Source organism: Mobula hypostoma, chromosome 22 (genome assembly GCF_963921235.1).
Source record: "Mobula hypostoma chromosome 22, sMobHyp1.1, whole genome shotgun sequence".
In the NCBI taxonomy this organism is placed as follows: Eukaryota; Metazoa; Chordata; class Chondrichthyes; order Myliobatiformes; family Myliobatidae; genus Mobula; species Mobula hypostoma.
In genome coordinates this window covers 33968215-33986750 of record NC_086118.1, presented here as the reverse complement: position 1 = coordinate 33986750, position 18536 = coordinate 33968215, and the positions used below count along the sequence as shown (strand labels likewise).

General features: G+C 40.6%; 1 protein-coding gene across 2 annotated transcripts in view; it reads left to right on the top strand.

Annotated features, from left to right (window-relative positions):
• Positions 1-18536, top strand: part of LOC134360266 (monocarboxylate transporter 4-like) — a 42145-nt gene that overhangs the window by 22427 nt on the left and 1182 nt on the right. For both annotated transcript variants that reach the window (XM_063074423.1, XM_063074424.1), the window contains 3 exons: positions 9002-9239; positions 15150-15293; positions 17217-18005. In XM_063074423.1, the coding sequence (XP_062930493.1) occupies positions 9017-9239; positions 15150-15293; positions 17217-18005 (1156 nt within the window). In that variant the 5' untranslated portion in view covers positions 9002-9016. The remainder of the gene's footprint in view (positions 1-9001; positions 9240-15149; positions 15294-17216; positions 18006-18536) is intronic.

The following is an 18536-nucleotide window of genomic DNA, read 5'->3' as shown; positions in this document are numbered from 1 at the left end:
TTAAACCCACTTTTGTGGGCTTCAAGATCTGTTGCTGAGATTCATTCATTGGCTTCAAGCAGATTTGGTCTTTTTTTTCCTTAAGGTAAGTTGTTCACGTGTATTTAATAGTGTGTTAAGTTATTGCAGTAGGAAACTGAGCTGGTGAAATCACTTGCTGGTTTTGAAAATTTCTAATGTACTCTTAAAGAGCATGCTTTATTGATGACTATAGATGGGGTAGATTATGTTTTTGATCCTGAAAACACTATAGTTTGGGAAGGCTCCTAAATCAGTATTAGAATATTTGATGTGATAATTGCTATCAGTTTTATCTCCTAACTATGCAGATTTGATTATTAAAATCAATGGTTAATTCTAATTGATGCCTTTTTATTGGAACTTTTTTGATGGTTATAAAGGTGATGTGTTGTTTGAATTCCCCCCAAAAATAGGGTGAGGTTCTGTACTAAATCTATTTAGGGACTATTGACACTGAAGAGTTGAATCCACTAGCATGTTCTGTTTATACTTGTATCCATTTGATATTTCTAGCATTATATATTGCCTCAAGGAATGAATGTTGAAATGGGAATGTGTGTTTCTCATCTTGGCCAGGTTGCCAATGATGGTACACAGGAATATTTGATAAACAAATTGTCTGATCATTTATTTATTGTATTCACATCCTACCCAGGGAGTGAGAGAAATAAAACCTGCGGCATTTTTCTGCCCACTTCCATCTCCAGAATCAGAATCAGGTTTATTATCACCGGCATGTGACGTGAAATTTGTTAACTTAGCAGCAAGATGTACACAGCAATAAGTAATATAGAAGAAAAAAAACACAAAATAAAATAATAAATAACTAAATCAATTACAGTATACATATATTAAAAATTATGCAAAAACCAGAAATAGTATATATTTTGAAAAGTGAGGTAGTGTCCAAGGGTTCAATGTCCAGTTAGGAATCAGATAGCAGAGGGGAAGAAGCTGTTCTTAAATCACTGAGTGTGTGCCTTCAGGCTTCTGTACCTCCTGCCCGATGGCAACAGCGAGAAAAGGGCATGCTCTGGGTGCTGGAGGTCCTTAATAATTGACGCTGCCTTTCTGAGACACTGCTTCTTGAAGATGTCCTGAGTACTTTGTAGGCCAGTACCCAAGATGGAGCAGACTAAACTTGTAAACCTCAGCAGCTTCTTTCGGTCCTGTGCAGTAGCCCCCACCCCCCTCCAGACCAGACAGTGATGCAGCCTGTCAGAATGCTCTCCACGGTACAACTATAGAAGTTTCTGAGTGTATTTGTTGACATGCCAAATCTCTTCAAACTCCTAGTGAAGTATCGCCGCTGTCTTGCCTTCTTTATAATTGCATCGATTTGTTGGGACCAGGTTAGATCCTCAGAGATCTTGACGCCCAGAACTTGAACCTGCTCACCCTCTCCACTTCTATTCCTTCTATGAGGATTGGTATGTGTTCCTTTGACTTGCCCTTCCTGAAGTCCACAATCAGTTCTTTCGTCTTACTGATGTTGAGTGCCAGGTTGTTGCTGCGACACCACTCCGCTAGTTGGCATATCTCACTCCTGTACGCCCTCTCGTCACCACCTGAGATTCCACCAACGATGGCTGTATCATCAGCAAATCAATGGATGGTATTTGAGCTATGCCTAGTGTTACGTACCCCGTAACTGGTTTGCCAAACCAGCAGAAATGGATCACTCAGTTGGAGTCTGGAGTACTAGAACTAAGAAAGTTTTATTTAAGAAACAAGCAACACAGTAATCGAAAGGATAATAAATGCAACAGTTCAGCGATGATAAACACACATATGCACAGAATTAAGATAACAGCATCAATCAAGCTCTATCGTTGTCTAGGGGTAAATGACCAAATTTCAAAGTGACTCAAAGTTCAGTCCAGTTTAGTAGTTCAGTTCGCAGTAATCGTTGCCATGGCGATGGACAACGTGGGGGGAGAGAGAGAGAGAACGGGAACAACTGATCATTCAGACACTGCTTCACTCACAGAACGGCGAGATGGCTCACAAGCAGCTTTTGGGCGGGTCCTTGGTGATGTCACCTGAGGTCACCGACTGTGACCCCTCCTCCAGATGCGGTCGATCCTCTGCAGTGAACCCGGCACCCAGGCAAGGGCGGACACACACCGGGTTCCCGCTGATCGTACCTTTCCACCCTGTGCGTTGTCTAGTACTTCTCACCAACTCGTGAGAGGCATACCGCTTCCAGGGTCTCGTTACCTCGGGTGGCGTGTGTCCTGCCTTAGCGAGCCTGTCCCTTTTTATCCCCCTGCTGGGGTATCGCCTGTCCATCACTTCAAACAGTTCAAGGTTCAAAGGGGGGAGCCGCTCCAGACAGCTCTCTCTCCCCCGTCCCTTCATTACACATCTCCAGACGTTGCTCCATTGTTCCTTATCTCTCCTTCCCCTGAGGGCAGGTGGCAGACCACTTGCTGATGTCACTGATGCTAACCCAGGCCAGCAAACATCTTAATTTTATGTGTATTCTCGTCACACTAGCCACACAGTCATGGGTATATAGAGAGTAGAGCAGTGCACCAGTGTTGATCGTCAGTGAGGGGGAGATGTTATCACCAATCCGCACAGATTGTGGTCTTCCGGTTAGGAAGTCGAGGATCCATTTGCAGAGGGCGGTACAGAGGCCCACGTTCTGCAACTTCTCAATCAGGATTGTGGGAATGATGTTGACTTTGAAATTAAAGATGTGCGTATTGGAAATAGCTGTTTCAGCAGCATCTAATATGAAATGAATTGGGACATTTGTTAAAATCGAACAGTAGAGAATGAAGATGTGGATGCAGAGATGAGGCATATCGCCAATATTTTCCTTCACTGAAACTGAGGCCACAGTATGATGAAAGCTTCTGAAATAATGCTCATTCTTCAACATTTTCGAGTCCAAAGTAGCCAAGTATCAAATTTCAATGGGGTTGGTGGACCTTCTTGTTAAGACAGGTTTGCAAGTCATTATTTTAAAGGCTATCAAGAATTTACATTCGTACATTGGGCCCCTTCAGGCATGTGTCTGTTGGTTGGAGAACTATCTCGGGCTAAAATGGCCTTGAGCCAATGGTAGTGGCAAACCATTGAAGCAAAGGATGTCGATTGCACTTTCTAAGTCTGACCCATTTTGAAATTGTTCTGTGGTGCTTTGTAGTGATAAGTTTGGCACACAAATGTACCATTGTATCACTTGAAAAATAGTACCTACTCTTTTAAAAGTCTACATTAACGTAGAATTAACATACACTAACAGGAAAATCTGCGGATGCTGTAAGTCCAAAGCAACACACACAAAATGCTGAAGGAACTCATCAGGTCAGGCAGCATCAATAGAAAAGAGTAAACAGTGGACGGTTTGGGCCGAGACTCTTTTTCAGGATGTCTCACCCGAAACATCGACTGTTTACTCCCTTCCATTAGATGTTCCCTGACCTGCCGAGTTCCTTCAGCATTTTGTGCATATTGCTTAACATGTACTACATATTTATGAGAAAGAATATTTATTGACCGAAGTTTGGGTTCTGCTTTGTTGGTTAAAGCTCTTTTGTCACAGGAATGTTGTTCAATCATGGCTGATCCTTGTTTTTCTCCTCCTCAAACCCGGTTCCCAGCCTTCTCCCTGTAACCTTTGATGCCATATTCAATCAAGAACCTATCAGTTTCTTCCAATGACCTGGCCTCCCCAGCTGCATGTGGCAACAAATTCTTCAAACTCACCACCCTTTGGCGAAAGAAATTTCTCCGCATCTCTGTTTTGAAAGGGTGCCCCTCTATCCTGCAGCTATGCCCTCTTGTCCTAGACTCTCCCACCATGGGAAACATCCTTTCCACATCTACTGTCTAGGCCTTTCAACATCTGGAAGGTTTCAATGAGATCCTCCCCCCCCATCCTTCTGAATTCCAGCGAGTACAGACCCCGGGCCATCAACGTTCCTCATATGATAACCCTTTCATTCCTGTAATCATCCTTGTGAACCTCTGGACCCTCTCCAATGCCAGTATATCTCATCTAAGATGAGGAACCCAAAACAGTTCACAATACTGAAGGTGAGGCCTCACCAGTGCCTTGTAAAGCCTCAGCATCACATCCCTGCTCTTGTATTCTAGATCTCTTGAAATGAATACTAATGTAGCATTTATCTTCCTCACCACCGACTCAACCTGTAAGTTAACCTTTAGGGTGTTCTGCACAAGGACTCCCAAATCCCTCTGCATCTCATATTCCTGGGTTTTCTCTCCGTTTAGAAAATAGTCCGCACATTTATTTCTACTACCAAAGAGCACGATGATGCATTTTCCAACATTGTATTTCATTTGCCACTTTCTTGCCCATTCTCCTAATCTATCTAAGTCCTTCTGGATCCTACCTGTTTCCTTAACACTACCTGTCCCTCCACCAATCTTCGTATCATCTGCAAACTTGGCTACAAAGCCATCCATTCCATCATCTAAGTCATTTATATACTGCTTAAAAAGAAGTGGTTCCAACACCAACCCCTGCGGAACACCATTAGTCACTGGCATCCAACCAGAAAAGGATTCTTTTATTCCCACTCGCTGCCTCTTGCCAATCAGCCAGTGTTCTAACCATTGTTAGTAACTTTCCTGTAATACCACGGGCTCTTAACTTGGTAAGCAGCCTCACGTGTGGCACCTTGTTAAAGGCCTCCTGAAAATCTAAATATACAACATCCACTGCATCCTCTTTATCTATCCTACTTGTAATATCCTCAAAGAATTCCAACAGGTTTGTCAGGCAGGATTTTCCTTGAAGGAAATCATGCTGACTTTGTCCTGTCTTGTCCTCCGTTACCAAGTACTCCATCACCTCATCCTTAACAATCGACTCTAACATCTTCCCAGTGACTGAGGTCAGGATAACTGGTCTATAATTTCCTTTCTGCTGTCTTCCTCCTTTCTTAGAGTGGAGTGACATTTGCAATTTTCTAGTCCTCTGACACTATGCCAGAGTCCAATGATTTTTGAAGGATCATTTCTAATGCCACCACAATCTCTAATGCTACCTCTTTCAGAACCCTAGGGTGCAATTCATCTGGTCCAGGTGACTTGTGTACCATTAGGTCTTTTAGCTTTCTGAGCACCTTCTCTCTTGTAATAGTAACTGCACTCATAATTTGGCAATGACTCCACTTTCCAACTTGGGGACATAATGAATGTTACCTTAATTCTAAATAATTCAAGAACACTGTTTTATTAAGTATATATTGGGTTTGATGTGATGGCTTAGTGAGTAATGTGCTTGAATGCATTGCTGATGACTTGCTGCATTCCTTGATTTTCAGATACCCAAACTTCAATTTAAATATTATTCGTAATGGCTGTAAGATCTTATTCTTGACAGACAAGAGCTTGCACTTTTTTAAAATAAGTTATCAGTAACTGTGCGTAGGGACTAGAGACATCCCAAAATAGATCTGACCTCTTGCTGTTAATGCATAAGAATTCCACCTCTGGCACTTCAGAGGATAGTGTAGTGTCAAAAATCACTCCACAATGCATATACACACTAAGGAAACTGAATTGCTGTCCAAATTAATGCAACTCCCCCCCCACCACCACCACACCACACCCCACCCCCCATTTTGTGGTTATCTTCATTAGAACTATTTGTCTGGTGTTATTTTCGCTGCTTAAGATACGGTGAGATGCGTCTACTCCACAACCACCATTGATTCCATGACTTGCTCTCTTGAGAGGAGAATGATTTAAAGCTACATGTCATTCTATTCCTGTAGAGTTCAAAGTTAATGACACAAACCTACTTTTATTGTTATTGCTTGGTCTCCTAACAAATAATATAATATATAAAAAATAGCAAGTAATACCACTTGTATAGGGGGAAAATTTAGAATGGAAATAACATTCTACATGCATTCTAACATAACCCTTCCTTTTTGAAGCTAGACAAATGAAGAAATTCTACTGATGTCCTAAACTACTAAATCTAAATTCTTAGCTGTTACCACTTTTCTGAATTAAAAGATACCTAATCCATTTTTGATCACTATATTTTAACAGTTCAGTTGAATTAAAATTGTTGATGTACTTTAAACTTTTTTTAAAAAGAAATGATCACTCTGGTTTTGTTTCAAAGAGCTGTCGGTCACAATTAGCATAAGCTGCCCCCAATGATTGACTGTGTCATGCCCTTTAGTTATCTGGACAAAAATAATTATCTAAGGTCATCAAAACAAAGACTGAAAAATGAGATGAGGACCTTTTTATAAGTTTGTTCTTTATACAATATTCCTGCACTGTCTGTAAAGAGTTTGCATGTTCTCCCCATGACTGCGTGGTTTTCCTCTGGGTGCTCTGACTGCCTTCCACAGTCCAAAGACCTACTGGCTGGTAGGTTAATTAGTCATTGTAAGCTCTCCTGTGGTTAGGCTAGGGTTAAATCGGGATTGCTAGGCAGCATAGCTTGAAGGGCCTGATGGGCCTATTACGTGCCGTAGCTCAATAAATAAATCTCCTGAAGCAAACGGACTTGCGGTCTGTCTTGAAGATAAAGCAAGACCCTTGTAAACCAGAATATCCTTTAACTTGGGATGACCAATAATATTTGTTTGGAAGAGGGAAGTTGATTTCTAGAGCCAAAATTGGAGAAAAATGTTCCCAAATGTTAATCCCAATAGCCCACACAAAATGCTGGATGAACTCAGCAGGCCAGGCAGCATCAATGGAAGAGAGTACAGTCGATGTTTCAGGCTGAGACCCTTTAGCAGGATGAGAATATGATTTCTATCAGTTAGCATACAGTTGGTGAAAAAAGTGAACATGCATAAACATGAAATTTGTCCTAAAGTGCAGAATTAGACAATAGGGGCAGGAGTAGGCCATTTGGCCCTTCGAGCCAGCACCGCCATTCACTGTGATCATGGCTGATCATCCACTATCAACTCTCTTAGAAGAGTTGTTTGCACACAGCTCTGAATGCAATGGCAAAATTCGCAATGCAACGCGTGCGGCTGTTCAGAATGATATCATATGTGTTAACTAGGGGCTGTGCACAATCCTGATTTGATGGAGACAGCCGTGAGAAGCACGGAGGAACATCTGGAGAAACTTCTGAAATGCCCGCTGCTGCTGCTACTGTGCGATCGAGAATCTCCGGAGGGGATGGCCCCAAATCCTCGGCTTTGCCTATTGCCTGTTGCCAGGGCTGGGGTCGAAGCGCTCGGCAGAGATGGTGCTCGGTGTCGGAGAGCTGGTCGGAGGCTTGGAGTTTTCGGACTGACTCGGAGTCGAACTGTAGTCGGATGCTTCCAGGATGCTGCATCAGCAAGTTTGCGGCGCTGGAGGTTCACCGTCTGCGTAAGATGATGGGACTTCCGAGAGACTTTGAGACTTTTACTGTGCCCATGGTCTGTTCTTTATCAAATTACGGTATTGCTCTTCACTGTTGTAACTATATGTTATAATTATGTGGTTTTTATCAGTTTTTCAGTCGGTTTGTCGTGTTTCTGTGATATCATTCTGGAGAAACATTGTATCATTTCTTAATGCATGCATTACTAAATGACAATAAAAGAGGACTGCGTGTCTTCATAATCTAATCTAAATTCGAGTTAAATTGATCACAGCTTTATGAAAAGGAGTATACTTGGACCAGGATATGTAATGTAATGCTAACATCATTTTGAAGTGAGCATTTGGCATTTTGAAAATTACATTTTATGTTCACATTTGTGTTTTTCATCATATTGTTACACCCTCAGAACAAAGTGATCACAGCTTCCTCTCTAAACAGACAATTTCCAGAATAAATGTGAGCATTTCTATTAATTAAGGCAAGTGTGTACATATGTAAAATGTGTATATTTGAAGGTCTTTCTGGAGGGAGGCAGAATGATTTGTCTCCTCAACTGATGGGAGATCAGCAAACTCAGAAGGTAGTTTTCCAAACTTGTGTTCTAGGCAGGAGTCTGCAAGAACAGATGGAAATTCCACGCAGTAATTTGTAGAAGTCCTAGTCTCAGACATCCCACCCTGCAAAAACTCATTTCAGGGAGGTAGCACCACCACCCCCATCCCCTGCAACCCCATATCCCCCCCCCCCACCCCGGGTCGACCTCCAAAGGTGTATGTATACAGGACATTTGATTATGAAAGAACATAAAAAGAAATAAAAGCATGAGGTGTATCCTTATTATATTGACTTATGTAGAAAATGTGACATTAACATATCTACTTATTATATTATCATGGAGTCATTTTTTATTCTATTACAACTTTAAGCGAGTCTACAGGGAGTTTGGCCTCATCACATAGGACATCAATAGAATAGCTCCTTAGCAGCTAGCCAGCTAATTTAAATAATGTTAGCTATGCTAATGAATGAATGACACCTGTTAAACTCACTTCAACATGTCTTTTACAGTCATTTAACCCACCATGGGCAATAGAAAAGTCACTGTTGCAAACAGTGCAGCGAGCAACACTGTCATTATTTTTGAACCCCATTAGGCAGGGGTACACTTTAGTGTAGTCTGGGATGAAGTATGTTTTGTATTTTCTTTTTTTGGATATCTCGCTCTCTCTCTCGCTCTCACTCTCGATTTCCTGGATATTGTATATAATTTGCGTGCGTCAGGGAACCACTATCAATATGTGGGGACACTTCCAGGAGAGGTGGGATGTCTGTAGTCTCAGCATTTGAATTAAGTGGAGAATGTATCATATTTCCTTTTTAAAAAGGAAACCAGAGCTACACTTTGGTTTCAATTTGGTTAAATGTAGGTGTGTGCAGAAGTGCCAAGCAGTACTAGTGTTCTTGCTGCAATATGTTCATAACCAGAGTACTTTTCAACTACCCGGCATTACACATCTTGAATAATAATCTTTTCACGAACTTGTCTATTTTAGTGTTGTCAATTGAATGCATTGGCCAATAGATCCTGTATCATTTATTGATTTTTTTTTAATACATATGCTTTCACCAACTTTTGTTTTGTAGATCTTGACCTAAACCATGGGTGTGGTAGTGGCAGATGATAAAGTGCCAGCAGTTAAAGCCCCTGATGGAGGCTGGGGTTGGGCGATTCTCATTGGATGTTTCGTCATCACTGGGTTCTCTTATGCCTTTCCAAAAGCAGTCAGTGTTTTCTTCAAGGAATTAATCAAGGAGTTCCATGTTGGGTACAGTGATACTGCTTGGATCTCTTCCATTGTTCTTGCCATGTTGTATGGAACAGGTAAGCATTTAAATTGAATTGACTTTATTTCTTGCATCCTTCACATACATGAGGAGTAAAAATCTTTGTCTAAATCTGCAATTTATAGTAACTTGTAATAAATAGTATGTACAACAGGTCAGTCAATATAGCATAGAAATACAATTGTATCAATTATAGGGGAAAGTTTGGCCAGGATGGATCTTTGTTCCTAAAAACATTAGAGAATGAGGGGTGACTGTATAAATATATTTAACATTAAGAGGCATAGATAAGGTGGATGTTTATCTTTTTTCCATGGTAGGGAGTCCAAAACTAGTGGGCAAAGATTTAGCGTGAGAGGGGAAAGATTTTAGAGACCTGAGGGGCAACTTTTTCACCCAGATGGTGGTGTGTATATGGAATGAGGTGAGGTGCCACACAAAGCAGTTGAGAGAGATACTGTAATCCCATCATTGTATAAAAAGCCCTTGAATAGGTCCATGGAGAGGAGGGACATGGGGGGGAAATGGGCTGAATGCAGGAAATTGGGGCTAGCTAAGTGGACAATGCGGTCAGCATTGACCAGTTGGACAGAAAGGCCTATATGAGTACTAGTCTCTCAGTTAATTGTGGATGTCCAGTGTCTGTGGTCTGTTAGTAAACTTGAATTCAAGTGGCCCTAGCCTTATTAAGAACCAACAATGAATGCATTTCATGGTCATTTTTCAGCTGTGTGCTATTTTTAGATGTATGAGGATACAAAACTTGCTTTTGAAAATTCTAAATATAAATTAATTTTTAAAATTTGATTTATGTAAAAAATGAGTTGTAGAAATACACATTTGAGATCAAGAGGCACATTTTCCTGATCAATTTGTCTTGCTGTACAAGACCAGATGCCTATAATGGCTTCTTGCTAATTTATTTAGCTGTTGGTAAAAGCTTTTAGAAGAACTCACTTGGAAGCAAGTGAAGGGCCACTTCTATTCTTGTATTGGTTCCATAGTAAGAAAATCTAGACTTTCAAAAAAATTAAGGCGTCATCAAAGGAACTAATTTCATCAACCATGTACCTTGCACATACCAATAAAATGAAATGACAGATTGCTCAAATTTGTAAGGCAAAAAATCTCCAATTGAATGGTTTCCTTGATTTCCAAGTGAGCCTCAAATTGATAAGTCAATATTCCTGTATTTGACTGGTAGGACATTATTACAGGAGCAAATGTTGCTGCTGAGCACAATTTCCAGATCCTAATGGACAAAATATGCAGCAAAAATTGAATGGGGCGGGATCACTAATTGCTAAGAAGATGCTATAGCCAAATAGCAACTATTCGCATGTTGGAGTAGGTCAATCTTGACACTAATATTACGGATTTGAATCCTTTCTGGATGCACGAGAGACAAGTCTCTTAAATAATAATTCCACAGACTGGCTTCAAAACTATTCCTGCCTTTTGCAGTTTACTCTCTGATTGCTGATGCTTCCCAAACCACCATCTTGAGCCTCTGAAATGCAGAGGGGCTGCCGAATTGCCTGGTCAACAGCTGTTGTTGTTTGATGGGCACTGGATCTTCACTAATATAATGTAAGTGCTGGTGAACTGAATAACCCGTTTGAACCTCCCCTCGATGGACTATTGTGTGTGCTTAACAACCACCCACCATCCAGTGGCTGAGTTCAAACAATTTGGCTGTACAATTCATTATACTAGTTCTTGCCCCCAACTTAGCCAGAAACTGCAGCTGTCTTAGCAACATATGGTAAATGAATATATATTACCTAGTTTATAATTAGTAGCAAGTCTACTTTATGCAAAATCCTAAAGTAAACTAGCATCTAATTATTTCACAAAAGTTCTTGGATGTTATGACTGTCAGAGAATGCTTGGATGTAGTTTTATGTTGTAATTTGTTTGCAGCAGGTGAGGGAAGGTGGAAGTATTTAGAATACAAAGATTTGAAAGCATTTTCTATATTTGTGTGCATCAGCTTTTATTTAAACCAACTGTTTTTTAGTTGTAATTAACTGTTGGATCAACTTTAGGTTTTTCAACACTTTCGGTTCACAATGGGTTACAGCTGGATGAAATTTAGTGAACTTTACCCGCAGCTGTCTTCCTGTTTTTTTCTAAATAGTGAATTACTGTTCATTATCTTCAGGCCTGATGTGAATGGTGATCACTTGTAGTATTTTCTTGTCAAGTGGCTCCATTGACTCTTGGTTTCTTCATGAAACTAATAGTTCCATTTGAATTGTAATGCGAGAATGGAAATTGATAGTAGATTTGTTTTTGTTTCAGAATGGTGAATAAGTGAGTTCTAAACACAGACTTGTAGTTGGTCTTATTCAATTTACCACTCTGAGCAATTGTAGATGTAACATTTATACTTGGGAATGAACAAAATATTTCTCAGAACAACAGAACTGTTTTCCTCCATTGAAGATTATCTATTTATTTGTCTCAAATCATTTGGAAGTTCAACTACTTTAGTTGTTTTATCACCTTAAAACTTCAGATTGCTGTTTGTGTTGGGTAATTACATGTAATTCCCAGATTTAACATCAGGGCAGTGAGCAATTCTCTAAACATGGAGCTGTTCTCTGCTGTATTCTCCCATATAGCAAAACTGGGGTGATCAGAATTGGGTTTAATATCACTGGCATATCTTGAAATTTGATGCTATGCAGCAGAAGTACATTGTAATACACAATAATAAAAACTACTTCATAGTAAGAAGTATATGTATTTTTAAAAAAATTAAATAGAGGGGAAAAAATAGGGAGGTTCCTAGGTTCAATGTCCATTCAGGAATTTCAGGAATCTGATGACAAGAGGGGAAGAAGCTGTTCCTGAATCGTTGTGTGTGTGTGTGTCTTCAGGCTCCTGTACCTTCTCCCTGATGGTGGCAATGAGAAGAGGGCTTGGGCTGATGAGTGGTAAATGATATTAACCTCACTCAAGTACTAGGTAATGATGATTTCTGAAAACTGGGGAGACAAGTAATATACTTGGCAATACTTTATTACATTATCGAAATTGCATAGTATTTCAAGCACTTTCTGCAACACATGCTGGAAGTATTATTGTGGGATGATCTGTGAGAAGAAAAAGTAGTAAATTGGTCAAAGGAGTGAGTGCATTTGTTTAGAAGTCCTTTTGAATAGAAATGTGACCATGTTTTCTTAGCTTTGCAGTAAGATTAAAAGTGCTGATTGCTAATTAAATGCAATTGATACAAGGACATTAGACAAATAGCAGAAATGTCATACAATTCAAGTGTCCAACACTGGTGGTCTGAGCTGGTCTTTAAACAGCTTTTGTACAAATCAAAATGCTAGATTGGACAGTATTAATTTCAAATGTGGCATGGGATGCCTGTACATTTCAGTTGGCTGTTGGCAACATTTAACATGCAACTTTTTTGTCTTGTCCATTTTTCCCTTGGCCTTCTGCTCTTTATCTTTCTGAACTTGATTTGATATGAAATTTTCTGAATTATTTTTATTTTGTATCCTGGGGAAAAATACACACGCAGGACAACAAATACTTTTGTGGGCCTTAAATTCGTCTATCTGTTTTAGACGTTTTATTGCAGAAAGAGGGTATCAAACTAAAAATGACAAAATAAATTAAAATAGTTCCTGCTATTACAACCCCAGTTTAACTTCAGACCACACCCTTGTTACGTATACAGTATGAAAATAACTAAAACAAGATATACGGAACCAATTTGGTAGTGGCCATTCTTAAAAAAAAATACAAACAATGTTAGAATCCCACCCACCCAGTACCTTATACACAACATCAAAAATATGAATAAATGCATCTCATCTCAACTAAGAGATATACTTGTTTGTAACACACATGCTTAACTTCCAAACACACGTAGGCTAGACCTTGAAATGAGTTCTCCTTGCTCATGCTACGTGAACAGAGATTAACACATTCACATTACTCCGTTACATTCACATTCAGTCATGAAACAATAAAGAAAGACAATATTTTACAATATATTGCCTTGTAGTTGAATTACTAAAAAAGCTAGCCTAGTAGGCCAATTAAGGAACTTCGCAATTGCGCTATCCAGCGCTGATCAATTTAGATTAGATTAGATTGAGGACATGCAGTCCTCTTTTATTGTCATTTAGTAATGCATGCATTAAGAAATGATACAATATTCCTCCGGTGTGATATCACAGAAACACAGGACAGACCAAGACTGAAAAACTAACAAAACCACATAATTATAACATATAGTTACAACGGTGCAACAATACCATAACTTGATGAAGAACAGTCCATGGCACAGTATTAAAAAAAAAGTTCAAAGACTCTCAAGTCCCACATCTCACGCAGACAAGAGAAGGAAGAAAACTGTCCCTGCCATGCCCGACCACAGTCTGGCCCTGAGTCGTCCGAAAACTTCGAGCTCTGATCAGCCCTCCGACACCGAGTACCGAGCACCATCTCTATCCGACCGCTTCGACCTCAGCCTTGGTCGTCAGCAGCAGACAAAGCCAGGGATTTTGGGGCCTTCCCTCTGGAGATTCTCGATCGCACAGTAACAACGGCAGCGAAACCAGGCATTTCAGAAATTTCTCAGATGTTCCTCTGCTTCTCAGGTCTGTCTTCATCAAATCAGAATTGTCCACGGCCCCTATTTAACAGATACGATATCATTTCACCGGAGAGCTGCGCGCGCGGCATTGTGCTGCCATCTTCTCCTACCGCCTTTACTTGTGAAAATCTAAAACATCCACATGTAAAGCACATCAAATTACTAATATTCTAGATTTACAAACAAGTATAAGTGGATTTACATGGATTTTGTCAAATATTATTCACTTTTCCTCGCCAAACATGGGAAAAGCACTCGAATGTCGTCCTTTCTAGAACATGGCAACTCTTCGTTCTACTCCACCCATGCAAAATGACATCACCATTTTCTCTTAAGCACAGGCAGCTATTTTAGCATTATCAGGGTAAATATGTAAGTGCACTTTAACAATAAAGAAATGATATTCAATGGTCACCTAGTTACATTTATTTCTTTCAGAATTAGGTTTAATATCACTAGCATATGTCATGAAATTTGTTTTGCAGCAGCAATACATGGTAATACACAATAAAAACTACAAAGTACAGTAAGGGTGTATACGTATATGTGTGTGTGTGTATTATGAAATCCACACACCCCCCACACCACACACCCCACACAAAAAATAGTGTAATTGTGTTCATATGTTCAATGTGCATTCAGAAATCTGATGAAGGGGAAAAAGCTGTTCCTGAAACATTGAGTGTTATTGTGTTTATTTTTTCAGTCCAGTGCTATTCGTGTTATCAATACTGTTATTGTCCCATCTCCCTCACCATGTCATTCAAACACAGCAACTGAAGCCTGCTCAATATTTTATGTAAATGATTTAGTCAAGTCTATTTAAAAGTACATTGAAATTTTAAAATTTTATTTATTTTTACATTTTCTAATCATTCACAACTTTACATATTATCTATTTATTTTGCTGTAATCCTTTATCCATGTGCTGTGAGTCATCATTCTTCACATTCTCTGCTTTATCTCTTTCTCAAAACTGCAGACCTCCTTCCTTCTCTTCCATCTATGGACTTGAAAACTACCACTATCGTACAATCAATTTTAGTGATGGTAGACACAGTTACAGTGGTTGCCATTTCCCTACGTTAATAAGTGCATTACTCATTTAGTAGATGGAAACTGAGCAAAATGTCACTCATGAGCAAGAGACTAGTTGTAGCTCAGTGATCACTTGCTTATCTTTTGATATGAGTTTTGCAGTGGTTTCAAAAACTTCCACATGAAACAAACTTGACTGTTCGGAAGTTTTTTTTAACTCAGCACAAGCCTGACGAACTCTTCCTTTTATTTCCACCCCCCCCCCCCCCACCCAACCCCTGCTAGGACCTTTATCCAGTGTGCTTGTAAATCGCTTTGGTTGTCGTCCTGTTATGATGGCAGGAGGCTTTTTTGCATCGGCGGGTATGATACTGGGATCACTGTGCACCAGCATTATTCAAATCTACTTAACAGTTGGAGTTATCACTGGTAAGGAATTGTCAAAACCAAAACAACTTTATTTTAAAGCAAAGTATATGAATATTGGAAGTCTGATATGTGGAATGTGAGAAATTGGCAGCATCTATAGAGAATGAAACAGTATTAATGTGATATTTTGCAAGTTCTTCAGTGGTATGAAATGTTGATCGGCATACTGTCCATTACTTTGATAAATGTCAATAATTTTTTTTCCCTTATTGGAAGGTAAGTGAGCAACTCAGCTGGAAAAACTCAGTCATATAAGTCATGTGCGCAAGTTGTGTATGCAGAGATACAATAGGAAAACTTGCTGCAGCTTCACAGACACATAACAAACTATATATTCCCACAAACACGAGAAAATCTGCAGATAACAGGAATTCTGCAGATGCTGGAATTTCAAGCAACACACATAAAAATTGCTGGTGAACGCAGCAGGCCAGGCAGCATCTATAGGAACAGGTATAGTTGATGTTTCTGGCCGAGACCCTTCATCAGGACTAACTGAAAGAAGAGATAGATTTGAGAGGGGAGGGGGAGATCCAAAATGATAGGAGAAGACAGGAGGGGGAGGGATGGAGCTAAGAGCTGGAAAGTTGATTGGCAAAAGGGATATGAGAGGATCATGGGACGGGAGGCCTAGGGAGAAAGAAACCCCACCAGCCTCTGGGTCCAACATATAATTCTCCGTAACTTGCGCCACCTCCAATGGGATCCCACCACTAAGCACATCTTTCCCTCCCCCGCCCCCAGCCTTCTGCAGGGATCCCTCCCTACGCGACTCCCTTGTCTATCCGTTTCCCCCCCCCCCACTGATCTCCCTCCTGGCACTTACCCTACCCTTGCAAGCAGAACAAGTGCTACACGTGCCCTTCCACTTCCTCCCTCACCACCATTCAGGGCCGCAGACAGTCCTTCCAGGTGAGGCGACACTTCACCTGTGAGTCGGCTGGGGTGATGTACTGCGTCTGGTGCTCCCGATGTGGCCTTCTATATATTGGCGACACCCAACACAGGCTGGGAGACCGTTTCACTGAGCACCTACGTTCTGTCCGCTAGAGAAAGCAGGATCTCCCAGTGGCCACACATTTTAATTCCACGTCCCATTCCCATTCTGATATGTCTATCCACAGCCTCCTCTACTGTCAAGATGAAGCCACACTCAGGATGGGGGAACAACACCTTATATTCCGCCTGGGTAGCCTCCAACCTGATGGCATGAACATTGACTTCTCAAACTTCCGCCAATGCCCCACCTCCTCTTTCCCTCTTTCCCTCTTTCCCTCTTTCCCTCTTTCCCTCTTTCCCTCTTTCCCTCTTTCCCTCTTTCCCTCTTTCCCTCTTTCCCTCTTTCCCTCTTTCCCTCTTTCCCTCTTTCCGAGCGAACTGGGCCTCAGCTTGTACGAACCAAGTGATGCCATTTTTCTCCCATAACTCCGGCAGTTTCAAAGTGACTGCGTTGGCCGCCATTTTCAATAACTCCGGAATCACCCCAGAGTATCGGGGTTACCAATATAGGAATCTGCAAATAAGACGAAGTGAAGTGTTTTATGTTAATAAAACCCATAACACATTTTCTTGAACTCCAAAACCTACACCACAAAGGCGGGTTGCTAAAAACCTTTTGCATAATAACATCATCACGTCAGACCAGCCTCTTAAAGTGAAAGCCCAACTCAATGTCAGTGGTTGTGAATTGTGTACATTTCTCCCAATTGCATTGTCCTACAATATTTCTATAATCAACGGAATTCTACTCTTCACTTGCCAGTATCCAGCTAAAGAAACTCAGCAGATAAAACTAGGGTTTGAATTTCTGGTTTAATGTATCTGCATTTAAGCATTTTTTTTTTTAGAATTAATTTGATTTTAATTAATTTGTGAGTAATCCCTCTTAACTGAACGAAGCACTTTCTTTTGTTTTATCCCTAGGTCTGGGTCTAGCTTTGAACTTCCAACCATCACTTATTATGATAAACCGCTACTTTGACAAGCGGCGACCATTAGCAAATGGCTTAACTGCAGCTGGGAGTCCTGTGTTCTTGTGTGGCCTCTCTCCATTAGGCCAGATCCTATCCAAGCACTACGGGTGGCGAGGCGGCTTCCTTATTCTTGGGGGTCTACTGTTGAACTGCTGTGCATGTGCAGCCCTGATGAGACCACTGAAAGCAAGCACCAAAGGACAAGCAAAGTTAGAGGGAGGAAAGGACACACAGGTGGAGAAAGCAAAGAAGAAGAAAACGAAGCTGCTGGACTTCTCAGTTTTTAAGGATCGAGGTTTTGTGATTTATACAATAGCAGCTTCTGTCATGGTCTTTGGACTCTTTGTTCCTCCCGTCTTTGTAGTAAACTATGCAAAAGACTTGGGAGTACCAGATACTGATGCTGCTTTCTTGTTGAGCATCCTGGGTTTTGTTGATATTTTTGCACGACCTCTTTGTGGTGTTATTGCTGGATTGAAGGCCGTCCGACCTCGATGTGTATATTTTTTTGGCTTCGCTATGATTTTCAATGGGATTACAGATCTTGGTGGCTCTTTTGCTGATGATTATGCTGGACTGACTGTCTTTTGCATTTTCTTTGGAATGTCCTATGGAATGGTGGGAGCCCTGCAGTTCGAAGTCTTGATGGCAGTTGTTGGAACTGAAAAGTTCTCAAGTGCTATTGGCCTGGTATTATTGGTTGAAGCCATGGCTGTCTTGGTAGGCCCACCAGGAGCTGGTAAGTGTGTATGTTCACCAATAATATTCAATTAGGGAACAACGGTGGAGGGTATGAACAAAATAACTTGAATGCTATAAATATGGAAAAGAGGCACAACATAGTTTTCAGTCACCAGACCTATTAAGATCAGGAGTGGAGTCCCAGTGGCATACGGAGAAGTGATGATATCTACTCTGTCTCGTCATTCAGATCTACACACACTTTATAAGTACCAGAAATGAATTTGAGACAAAAATATAGGCTTGTTTCTCCAATATTCCCTTTCCCTGCAAGTTGGAATGGGATCTGAAGGCTTCCTTCTGATTGGTTAAGTGATTTTCTTGTCACTGGCCAATTATAGAAGATTCGGTTCAAAGTGTTGTTGTTTTTCCTTCTATTGTTTACATGATTTGTTATTTTCCCTTTTTCTCCGTGCATATTGGGGGGTGGTCTTTTTTTTAAAATTGGGTTCTTTGCTTCGCGACTGCCTGTAAGCAAACAAATCTCAAGGTATTATAATTTATACATTCTTTGTTAATAAATGTACTT